The sequence below is a fragment of the Brachycentrus maculatus genome, unplaced genomic scaffold (genome assembly GCF_059751285.1).
Source record: "Brachycentrus maculatus isolate JH-2025_06_01 unplaced genomic scaffold, ASM5975128v1 h1tg000021l, whole genome shotgun sequence".
Lineage (NCBI taxonomy): Eukaryota > Metazoa > Arthropoda > Insecta > Trichoptera > Brachycentridae > Brachycentrus > Brachycentrus maculatus.
Window position 1 is genome coordinate 15,441 of NW_028280775.1, and position 12,105 is coordinate 27,545.

At 40.3% G+C, this 12,105-nt stretch overlaps 1 protein-coding gene across 2 annotated transcripts; it reads left to right on the forward strand.

The window, feature by feature from the left end:
* The first annotated feature begins 1,051 nt into the window (after positions 1-1,051).
* LOC148313095 (kinesin-like protein KIF12) lies at positions 1,052-11,391 on the forward strand. 2 transcript variants are annotated; one of them, XM_088268025.1, is made up of 11 exons: positions 1,052-1,179; positions 2,471-2,832; positions 3,910-4,297; positions 5,900-6,040; positions 7,823-7,964; positions 9,188-9,424; positions 9,708-9,826; positions 10,412-10,516; positions 10,692-10,824; positions 10,922-11,129; positions 11,205-11,391. In XM_088268025.1, the coding sequence occupies exons 2-11, from the start codon at positions 2,630-2,632 to the stop codon at positions 11,332-11,334; spliced, it is 1,806 nt and encodes a 601-aa protein (XP_088124151.1). In that variant the 5' UTR covers positions 1,052-1,179; positions 2,471-2,629; the 3' UTR covers positions 11,335-11,391. The 2 variants fall into 2 exon arrangements, with proteins under 2 accessions (XP_088124151.1, XP_088124159.1); XM_088268033.1 differs by lacking the exon at positions 1,052-1,179 and having other exon boundaries at positions 2,402-2,832.
* Positions 11,392-12,105: the final 714 nt, after the last annotated feature.

The window sequence follows — 12,105 nt, forward strand, 5'->3', positions numbered from 1 at the left end:
TGGTTGTTACAACTAAAAAACAAACACGTTTTTGAAAGGGAAAGAAACGTGGTGAGCGTAAAATGTACTATAACTAATAATGAAAAATTCCAGTATTTATCCCTAACAAACGTGTGTCCCTAACTATCCGAATTGATTAATAATAATATTTTTTAAGGATCTAGTATCCGGGATGTTATTGTTATTTGATGTATACGTACTGGGATTTACATTACCGCGAGAGATGAGATTGGACGTATGAATATATGATAATGAAAAAATACATATAGATGTAGGCGCTGGCGCCTGCAGCATTTTGAACGGCTTTGACAAAAATGTATGTATGTAAATAAATAGTGCAAAATATCATATTCATTCATAGGTAGAGTTGTCACCAGTTAAGAATGTCAAACTCTTATAGGGTGACCATGGTGAAAAAATATAAATATGGATATTGAAAAATATTGTTGAATAAAATAATTAAAAGGAAAGTATATTTTTGTTGACTAAATATTACAATATTAGCCTGGACTGGTACCTGAAGCGGAGGGCTGATCACCTTTCCTTCATGTGTAAACGATCAAGATAACACTGCGTTTATATGACGCAATGCCCTATGCACCATTGGGGTGCGGATAAGGGTTTTATTATTTTATTATTAAATATTACAAAATAAACATAATGAAAGACAAATATTGATGAGTAAAATAATTAAGAACAAAGTGTATTTTTACTGAACAAAATAAGTCAAAACAATAATTGAAAAAACAAAAACGGCGTAAAAAAACACCCGCCCTTAGTGTGTCAAAGCGCAGATACGCAAAATTACACCGCGCTATTTTCAAATATACTGATTGATTTTGTCACTGTGCAAGCACTTTACAACGTTGCCAAATCTATGCGACAGCAATTATATTTCTTAAATACTGTTTCGATAAAGCGTAATGTGTCTTTATATAATTTACGTACATTTTGATTTATTTGATGACTATGATTTTCTTCTAGTTTCCAATTGATGTTCTTACGCCACCGTGCCACGCTGCGAATATATTTGCGACTTATACGAGGACATGGGTTGCTCAACGTGCGAGGAGCTGAAGAGAGTTTTGCAAAATAGACCGGAGTGGCGAAGCAGGTGCCATTTGTTGCTGCAGACCAATCCACAAGATTGAGACCAGAGATGAAGACTGTTATACTACTGTAAGCTTATGTAAATTGTGTATTATAATACACAATTTAATATACTTATGTGTTGTAACATATTTCTTACAACACATGTATATGTCATATTATTTTTTGACATCTCATCAAAGATGAAGATGAATATATGTCTGGGCATTTACGGGGCTGACGACCGTCATAGGCTGGTTTATTCATTCACCAATTCTACCCATTATTGACAACCGCAAGCAATAGGAGCTATAGAAGCAATAGCAATAAGAGCTACAGAAGCAATAGATTTATTAATCACGTAGGTACTGTTTTCTGTTCAATTACGAGTCGAAACTAAACTTACTATATTTCGTTAAATTTAAGACACCTTTTTGAAAGATGGACGGCGTTAAAAAGTAGAAGCCTTCTTTTTTACCCTTATTCGCACGCAATGGTGCATAGGGCAATCGGGTATATGAGTTTAAATACAAGCCCCGTATACTGGTCGCCACATAAGAATACCAAACTAACACTCGGACGACAATGGAGAGAGAAATTTCAAAAAAGCGTCACGTTTTTTAGGCACATTTCGTTACGTGAGGTGAAAAGAGACTAGTCCACTCGAGACGCACTTTTGCATGCGTGCTGGGAACGATTGTGGCGCCATCTGCACACCGCGAACGTAATTACCTATAGTGATAACGTATTAGATATTCTAAAAACCCAATTACGTCCGCAGTTTCATTAACACATTTAAAAAGTAAAGTAAACCATTTCAATAGGCGAAGAAATTATGTGAAATATCGTATTAATTGAGTTATGATTTTAATATATTTTTTTTTTAGAGTTTTTGATTTATATTTGTATTTATCAGCCACGATCAGCCGAGATACGCGTCGTTAAAGTAATACATATTTATCATTGTGTCATAACAAACCCTAAGAATCGATCACGAACAAAACCAAATCCTAAACTGTAGTTCAGGATTCTGCTGTATTAGATGCAATTTTTTCTCGTCATGTTGAAAATATCGAATCACGGACGTATATATCTCACATATTTTAGCTATCGCAAACTATTAAATATAATTATTACCAATTAAAGCACCAATCAATGAAAGTGTAAATATTAAAAACAAACAAAAACAGAATATTTTTTTGCAAATTTTGTACTATCGTATTTCTTTTAGGATATTCTCTCTCACGTTAAATCTCTATTTTTTTTAATGTACGCAATTTTCATTCGGTCAATGTTTCCATAATTTGACGTTACCCATTTTTCTATACGCGTTCCGATCGCGACATAAGTCACAACATGACTGTTGTTTACTAATAATCAGTACGAAGTCGGGTATACTCACCTGCGCCTCCGCCTCCGGTATCGACCCGCCGCGCGCCGCGGCCGCCCCTGCCGCGATCACCGCGGGGGAGCGTCCAGCGGGGCGGCCAGCAGTCGGCAGCCGCGCGCCCGGCGCCATGCACGCGACCACCGGACCCTGATGCCCCTCAAGAGTCTGCAGCTGCTGCGCTCGCTGAGCCCGGACCGGCGCGCCAGGGGGCGCAAGAGCTCCTCCGTGTCGGGCTACCCGCTGCAGGGCGCTCCGCTGGCGCGGGGCCCGCTGTCCCGCTCGGCCGAGAGCCTGCCGCCCCCCGGGGGCGCGAGCCCCCCGCTCACGCACACCAGGAGGTCCGCCGGCGGCTGGTGAGAACCTTGTAGCCTCTCTTCCTCGCTGTTTAGTTGTTTTCCCTGATATCATGTTATGATTGTCGGATCATTACTTTTTTATATATGTATTTGTATAATTAAATTTTGGAGATCCTTTTTACTCGGCAGAACATCGTGTATGCCAATTTTAATATATTTTTCAATATCCTTTTCATATTTCGCTCACTCCTTTCAAAAACGTCATAAATCAAAAATCGTCAATTTTCAGTTGTGCGTGTTTTCGGAATGCCCAGAAAAATTACTATATCCCAGAAAAGCGGGATTTTACAAACTTAATATTTACCCGTTACAGGGCAGAAAGTGTTGTTTTTGCATTTTGTTGAAAAGGTATTGTTTAATTATTTTTTTAAAAATACTAAATATTTTTCAAATGGAGAAAAAACCTTCAGGTTTTACCTAAAAAGATCTGTTGCAAAGTAAAAAGTTCGATAAGTGGCTTGATATTTTTTTTTAATACATTGTATTATATTTTTAAACTTTAAAAACGTTCTCCTGAAAAATCAAGTTTTTTTATTTATGACGTTCTTGAAAGGAGTGAGCGATTTGTGCTACTTCTGTAAAAAATTATAACATAATGTTTGTACATTGTATCATATGTTGATAATAATTAACATTAAAAATCATTTATCGCCAAATAAAAATATATAATGTTACTTTTATATTATGCGCGTAAGTCTTACAGATTAACATTGAAAATATTACTTTTTTCATTTGCCTCCGAATTTCTTATGTTATTTATTTATTAACTCTGTGAAGTTTTGTTATAAATTATTACTTGTAATAATAATTTCAAATCATGCCTTCCCATCGTTTTTCCTTCTAACGGACGAGCATTAAAATAGGAACTTGGAAGGTTTTTTTTTCAAATTTCGTTGTCAATCGTCCCATCTGATGTCATAAATAGTAAATGTACCGCAACAAAATGTAGTCCACACGCCACCGGATACGAGCGGTGCGGCATTAGCGCGCACGCCACTCCGCCCGAAGCGGGGTCAAGTTCAGCCGTCGGCCTCTGCCGCGCTATGCACCCTCTCAGCTCGGGTGGTTTTCCAGCTCCACCAGCAGCGGCCTCAGCAGCTCCGACGGACTGGAGCGCAGCCTGTCCGGCTCGGGCGGCACTCCGCTGCTCTCCGGGGAGGACAACATCAACGTGGTGGTCCGAGTGCGGCCGCTCAGCCAGCGCGAGACGCGGAGCGGGGAGCGCTCCGTGGTGGAGTTCCCGGGGGACGGGCAGGTGCTGTGCGCGCCGCCGGGACAGAAGGCGAAGCTGTACAGCTACAACGCCGTGTTCGAGCCGGCGGCCACGCAGCAGGACGTGCTGCAGCACTGCGGCATCACGCGCCTGCTCGAGATGGCCGTGGAAGGCTTCTCCTGCACGGCCTTCTGCTACGGACAGACCGGCAGCGGCAAGACGCACACGCTGACCGGCCCCCCGCACCTGGTGAGTGCCGCCGCGCCGATCTGTTCTCGCTAAATCCGCCAAGTAGGGTACCTACCCAAATATACGAGTAGATGATAGACTACCCCGCAGTGATACCATTACCAGGCTTCACCCTACCCAGTCATTAAGGATAACGACGTGTTGTATCGTGCGTACATGATAAATGTACACGTACCTACTTACTATAGGTACAGTACTACTTACCTATGTATTTATGTAGTTCGATAGGTAATGTATAAAATGACACATTAATGAGTACTTTGGAAATGCTCCATCTACTTTAGACTGATAGAACATATTGTTAAGGATCGATAAGTTTTGAAGTTGTCGAGGAGTGGAAAGTGGGGAGGGGTAGAGTCGAACAAACGAAGATATGTAAACTAGCCACCCTCTTCACCCTGAGGGGGTGCCTTTCAGCACCCGCCAAATACCACAATGAATACACGAATCATGCTTGTCCTATAACTTATGTGTACATACGGTGGAAAGACAAGTTGATAACCTAGATAACTTTACCCAATAATGTGGATCAACCTTTTTTATTTTATTTTATATCGCTCACTCCCTTCAAGAACGTCATAAATCAAAAATCGTCAATTTTCAGTTGTGCATGTTTTCGGAATGCCCAGAAAATGTACTATATCCCAGCAAAAGGGGCATATTTTTTTATTAATATTTACCCGCTACAGGGCAGAAAATGTTGTTTTTGCATTTTGAAGAAAAGGTATTGTTTAATTATTTTTTAAATATACTTAATATTTTTCAAATGGAGAAAAAACCCTCGGGTTTTACCTAAAAAGATCTGTTGCACAGTAAAAAGTTCAATAAGCGGCTTGATTTTTATTTTTAATACATTGTGTTATATTTTTAAACTTTAAAAACGTTCTCCTGAAAAATCAAGTTTTTTGATTTATGACGTTCTTGAAAGGAGTGAGCGATATGTAAACAAATATTTTTTACGATAATATGTATGTAATTAAACCAACATTATATTGTAATAATACAATAATATGTTGGCAATTAAATGGACAATATCTTGTAGCATTATGATATATATGTACAAACCACGCTTAGGCTGGTAAGTTTTAAGTAGCTTTAGTTAGTTTAGTTTTTAGTATCCACGAGCATTGTTTAAAAATGTTTTCTTTTTTTAAACATTACTCGTAAACAAAAAAATCCATTTGTTTTGCAAGTGTACGGAACTATGTATTCCACTTTTTCTACCATAAAGTAACGGTTCTATACTCATTTTATTAGAGCAGCTTTAAATAAGATTACTACGATAAAATTATTTGCCTATAAATAGTTATTTCATTTGTACAGTACCAGTAGTGTGTCGGGTGGTTATGTGGTTGGAAGGGTGCAGTGAGGGTGAAAAGTAGGGAGTAGGGAGTAGGGGTAGTGGGCAGTGCGCAGCGGTCACCGCATCGCGTGCGGACCGACCACCGGCCAAGGTTAGGGTCGGGTCAGGCAGATACCATCTCCCCGACTCTAAGTGTGACAGATGGCTAATTGTTTTTATTTCAACATGTGTTATTGTACGCACCTTCACGCGGCAAGTTCAGAAATAGACGGGCCACTCACTGCTCGATACGGTTACAGTTCGACAGCCGAGCCAACATCTCTTCCGAGGATCACGGGCTCGTGGTGCGCTCCTTCGTACACCTGTTCCAACTTCTGCAGAGAAAAAGTGACGTCCACTTCATCCTGAAAGCGTCCTTTCTGGAAATATACAATGAGAAGGTATGTCAATCACTATCCGCAAGTATCTTTTCAAGAATACGACGCGACGTACTAATCACCGCGCTTTCTAGAAGGATAAACAACTGATATATGACGATATCGGTTGTTTATCCTTCTAGCGCGTTCGCTAGAAGGTTATTCTAACGAAGAAACAAAGACTAATTAATACTCGCGACAATCGGTTGGTGTAAAGAAAGCTCGATGGGTGTCTAAAATTTTACGTCGGTTTGTCTATGTCTAGTACGACCATACTCAACCTGCGGACACTTTATTAGGAACGTGATATAAAAGAATCTGGCATTCTAAATTTCGTATATATCTTCTCAACTTGGCGCACAGATAGATACTTAACTTTTTTCACTATTGTAATTTTTGACGGACAGTATGCTGATAAGCGATATATAAGTATATTTCATTATTATTCTGTTTTAGTTTACAATTTCTAAAATCTCATAAAATGTTTTCCATAAAAAGTGGGTTTTTTTATTATTAAAAAGAATAACCCGCACAACGTCTATTTTAGATGCTTGTCTGCGGGTAGGATATTCAGGATAGGGAAGGTAAATGTGAAAAATACATCACAAACACCCAGGCCAATTGAAAATAAATCTTTCTTGAATTAATTTTGCAATTGGCGGGAATCGCCGCGACGCCAGCGCAGACGAGCGTTTACCCAACAACAAATGACTTCTCATATTGCACGTCTTTGTCGACTTCCTACAAAATTCGTTTCGTTATTTACATTTTCGACTATCCTCATTCGTTAGGACTTGACAGATTGTTTAATCTTTGTCAATATTAACTGACTGATCAATTCAGTAATTTCCGGCTCGTCGAGTTTATGGGCGTTTGTCCACTACACGGAATGTTACCGTCCGGCACGTCACTTAGCGTTTTAAAATGACGATTGACTTGGATTTCCATGTGCTTTTGTCCATATTTTTTCGGATCGGTACTCTTGATCGGTGCGTGAACACGTTGCGCGTAAATTCGATCACGCTAAACGAATTTCACCGTCCGGCAGTCCGGTTTTTTAAAATAAAAGTGACTGCGACAGTTTAGCGTGATCGAATTTACGCGCAACGTGTTCACGCACCGATCCGAAGAAAGATAGACAAAAGCACAAGCCAATCATCGTTTTATCACGCTAACTGAAGTGCCGGACGGTAAAATTCCGTGTAGTGCACAAACGCCCTATCTCTAACTGCCGTAGATAACCATGTAGCTCACTCCGTGTGTTGTTTTTATAATTTACCTTGCAGTGCACAAGCACTGGAATTTAAACATAAAATCACATCACATAAATGCGTCATTTTACGTTGGGCGCCTTAAACAATAATGACAAAAAAAGACCCGCGGTATATCCGAATGCGGATTATAAAAGACGCGTTATAACCGGCTTCTAATGTACTTTTAAATAAATGTATGGAAATTAATAGCCGTGAGAAACTAATTTATTACCCTTTATCATTATTCATTGATTGATAATGATTTCTCGCAGTAGGCAAGTTTTAATTTTTGACATTGAATTATTTATATATTTTTTTAAATCATAACTTTGTAAAAAAGACAGAAATCAAAATGAAGGAATGAATGTAAGGAAATATTTTTAGATACCTTTGATGTTTTCGATCAACGAGCTTCTTGTTGAGATTAGTCTTGTTCAGTCCGTCTGTCTCTCTGTCAGCTCTGTGCGGACCCCTGACCATTCTTTCCTTTCACGCTACGCACAAGTAAGTGTGCAGTAGTTGGTACTCGATTACATCCGACTGCCCTCCTCAGGTGATCGACCTGCTGAACCCGGGCAGCGCTCGCAAGCCCCTGGCAGTTCGCTGGTCGCAGAAAGCCCGCGGTTTCTTCGTAGAAAATCTCTTCACAGTTGACTGTGAACAGCTTGATGATCTTTTTGCTGTTCTCGAGGAAGGTATTGTAATATAATATTTCGGTCTTGGCATTTTTAACACTATTTAACAGTATTTTCTTGGCTACGTGACGTGCAGTGTAATATAGGTATGTATTTGTAGGCAACTTACTATTTTTTACATTCATTTTGACTAGGGTAAATATTTGGTGAATTGTAATAAAATGGAAAAGATTCGACTAACATATAACAAATAATAATTACAAAATCCATTTCACGAGGGCAAAAATTTAATTATAGTAGTGAAAAATAAATTTGTTATAATTATAAGCATAGAAAATTATCAACAAATGGTTTTATTTTTAGAAATTTATGAGTTTTTCGTTAAATTGATGGGATATCAATTAAAACATCGCGTCGCACGGTTCTACGATGGATTGGATTGGATCAATAGATTGGATTAATTGGAATTAGTTTACCTCGATCCCTTTAGCACTTTAGCGAATGACAAATGTAATATCACTATTCTTCTTCTAGCTTTTATGTGCGCCCAATGTTGTACTTGGCACTACGTTGTATGCACGCACTGTCATCTTGATGTGCAAGTTAACATATCCTTCATCTCAGGGACCAGTCCAGAGTAAAGTAACACATGCACACCGTATTATGCGTATACACCTATTTCAGTAGGTTGCGCAACAATGACGGATTCACCATTGAACTGATTCTTAGCCGCGGTTTTAGTAATTCATTATTCTATTATTCTAATTATTCTACTCTCGAGATCGATCTCGAGAAAAAAATTGGGTATTGCTATCTTGCAGTACCCATTTTTTCCAGCGCCGAGGCGCAATTCGCCCACCGCGCATCGGCGCCGTTTTGCTACCTATTTCAGTAGATTGTGCAAAAATGACGGATTCACCACTGAGTAAATTCGAGATCCCAGTTTGTTTTTGTAACGAGAAATATTTGTGTTTTTATTATTTACAAAAATACTTTAATTTCGTACTATTTCTGTGAGCCTAAGCGGCTCATTATTAGAATTAGGTATCAAATTGCGTTAAAATGGGTTCGAACCCAGAAACTGTGACTCAAGAGTCCGCGACACTAACCAGGGGACCACAACCCGACACTTAGAGATTCGTAGCCCCGATTATACTTGTTTTGAGATACCCAAATATTTTAAATAGGTTATTAGCATGTGAGTGTTTTTTTTTATTTTATTTTATTATTACTAATATCGTCGTGTCCCACTGATACATAGTAGCACGATGTTTGGTCCGAAGGTATGAGGAATCGAGCAGTCGGGTCCCACAGCATGAACGAGCACTCGTCGCGAAGTCACACGATTCTGACGGTCCACATCAGCTCGGAGCAGCCGGCCGAGGGGGGCGTGTTCCTCAGCCGGCGCGGGAAGGTAAACTTCGTGGACCTGGCGGGCAGCGAGGTCACCAAGAAGACGCACAGCCAAGGCAAGACCCTCGAGGAGGCCAACAACATCAACAAGAGTCTCATGGTGCTAGGTGATCTTTTATTCTCTACGTAGAATTACTTCAATACCTGCCCCCGACTGTGGACTTGTATATACAGAACGGCCTCGACAGCGGCAGTCCCAAGCTGCCAGTGTACCTTGAAGGTTCACTGGTAATTATATCGCCCATAAAACAAAATTCTATTTTCAAGTTTATTTTTTATATCGACATAATATTTCATTTTTAATTCTTTAATTTTTTTATCGATTCCGCTGCAAGAAAACGGATTATTCGGCCACGAGAATAACGATATTTATTACGCGTCTTATTACAGGATACTGCATAGCGTCCCTGAGTGATTCAAAACGCAAAAGTGGGCACATTCCCTATCGGGACAGCAAGCTCACTAAACTGCTGGCAGACAGTCTGGCTGGCAGCGGAGTCACACTCATGGTACGCCCCATACTCTTGTACGATGCCCGGATTCAAGTAGGATGAAGCGGAGTGAATGCTGTTAAAATGCGATCCCTCGGACGAATGTGTGGAAAAATCGATGCGTGACAAGATTAAAAATGAAAATACTTAAAAGAAATGTAATGTGTTTTAGACACATGGATCGTATGGATGACGAGAGAATAACTACGAAAGTAAATTGGGCGAATGTGAAAACAGAACAAGGATGTTCAAGAAAGACTCGGCACGACCGATTCTTTCTTGAACATCGAAATTTACTTAAAATCGAAATTGATTGTCAAAAGTTTATGCGACCGGAGGGCATGTATGACCAGATGTATGTATTCAGAGGAAGCTAGGAGTGTATGTCAGGATAGAGGAGTGTGGTGTAGTAGGGTTTAGTACTCGCTAGCGCAGCAACTCACCAAACTACTGGCAGTGGAGTCACATTCATAGTATGTCCCATATCAGTTTCCATCACATTTCCTACCAAAATAAAATTAACTTCATTGCAAAAATGAAGTTATGCACAAAGTTATGGTGTGACTTTCTTTAAATTGTCGTAAGTTCATTATCTTCTTGCAGATTGCTTGCATTTCACCCTCGCAGTCCAACTCTAGCGAGTCCAGCAACACACTTCGGTACGCTGCCAGAGCAAAAAAAATTAGAACTAAACCGGTTGTCAAAATGGTTTGTTTCTCTATATTTAGTAACTATTTCTTGCAAATTATTAAATAAATGCTCAATGTACCAAAATATTATACAAAGAGTACATATAAGTGGTACGCGTGAATTTGAAACAAATCAGCAATGCAAATGATAATTACTATAAGAAGTCTGTATTTTAAATTACACACAATTATAGGATCCCAGAGATGCCCTTATTTTACGTTTGAAGAGGGAAGTGGACGCGTTACAAATTGAAAATGACCACTTGAAATCCGTTCTTCACTACCACGGAGAGCCCGCCACATACATGCCGGCTGCTGAGAATACAGGTGAGCAGTGCAGAAAGTGAGGCATTTAAGAGGAGGGGGTGAGGAAGAAAGGGAGAAAGGGAGAAAGGGGGAGAATGAGCTCGCTTCTGTGCCGCAGGTCCTGCAGCCGCCGCGCTGCCGGTGGAACTGGAGTTGCTGGGAGGCGAGGAGCTGGCGGACCTCACGCGCCTCTACATGCGAGACAACCAGCAGCTGCGACGAGACAACTCCGAGCTCTTCTCGGCGAGGGAAGCTCTGCTTCGAGATCAGGAGTTACTTTGTCGAGAGAATGAAAGGCTGCTTAAAAAACTGGAGGACGTTAATTCGTAGGTTCTCGTTGTAATATACCGAGTGATCTGTCAAAGTATACATTTAAAGGTGATGGTGTACGTCGGTTCCAGGGTATGCTGCCGCTCTCCAATCATCCCGGCAAGGCCGACCCTGTCCTCCGACCTGCTGGGACTGTCCTACTCCTCCAATTCTCCGAGTTCGCCGGCTAACGTGTGGACCAACCCCCGCGCCTCCAGCTAAAACGCTTCCTAGTGTCTACTTTTTTAGAATGCACCAATAAAGTTTTAATACTGTTAACTACTGATTCTCTTTCTTATTCCATTTATAATAATAATAATAATAATAATTTGGATAATTTGTATAGCGCCATTTTCGTAAAATACTACCTCAAGGGCGCTTATAAAGACATGGATAATAATAATAGTAATAATAAGATGATGATGATTATGATATAAAAAAATAAATAGATTAAAACGCCGTCAATCGATCTCGGGCCGTCGAGTCTGGAGCGGGGAAAAGATGAGCCGACAAATTAAAACGCCTTCCTCTTGATCCCATGGGCTGGAGAATGGCCAAGGTGTTGGGCAGGACGCCTTCCCGAGCGATGGTCGTCACGCTGGAGGGCAGCTTGTTGAGCTCCTCGTCATTGTGGATGGTCAACTTGTAACTTCCAGACTAGCACAGTTCAAAGGGGACTTCACTTTTATCCTCTTTTGCCGCCCTTCTGTGATCCGACATGATGGTTTTGTCTCTGAGGTTTTCCCATTTCGCTTTCATACTGGGAGCTGGCGTAATTGAGGTATTTAAGTTTGTTGTTCGATTTCATAAAATTTACCCGTTTAAGCACATGTTCTAAGACTGTTATTGTCTTTGCACATTTTTATTGCAGCCATTTATCCCCGAGAAGTTAGGGGTTTCGGATGAATACACTATGGTCGTAACGTACCCTTAAGGGACGAACACAAAGCACTTTTTAACGCCAACTTGCCACATGTGTTTATTCGGCATAGA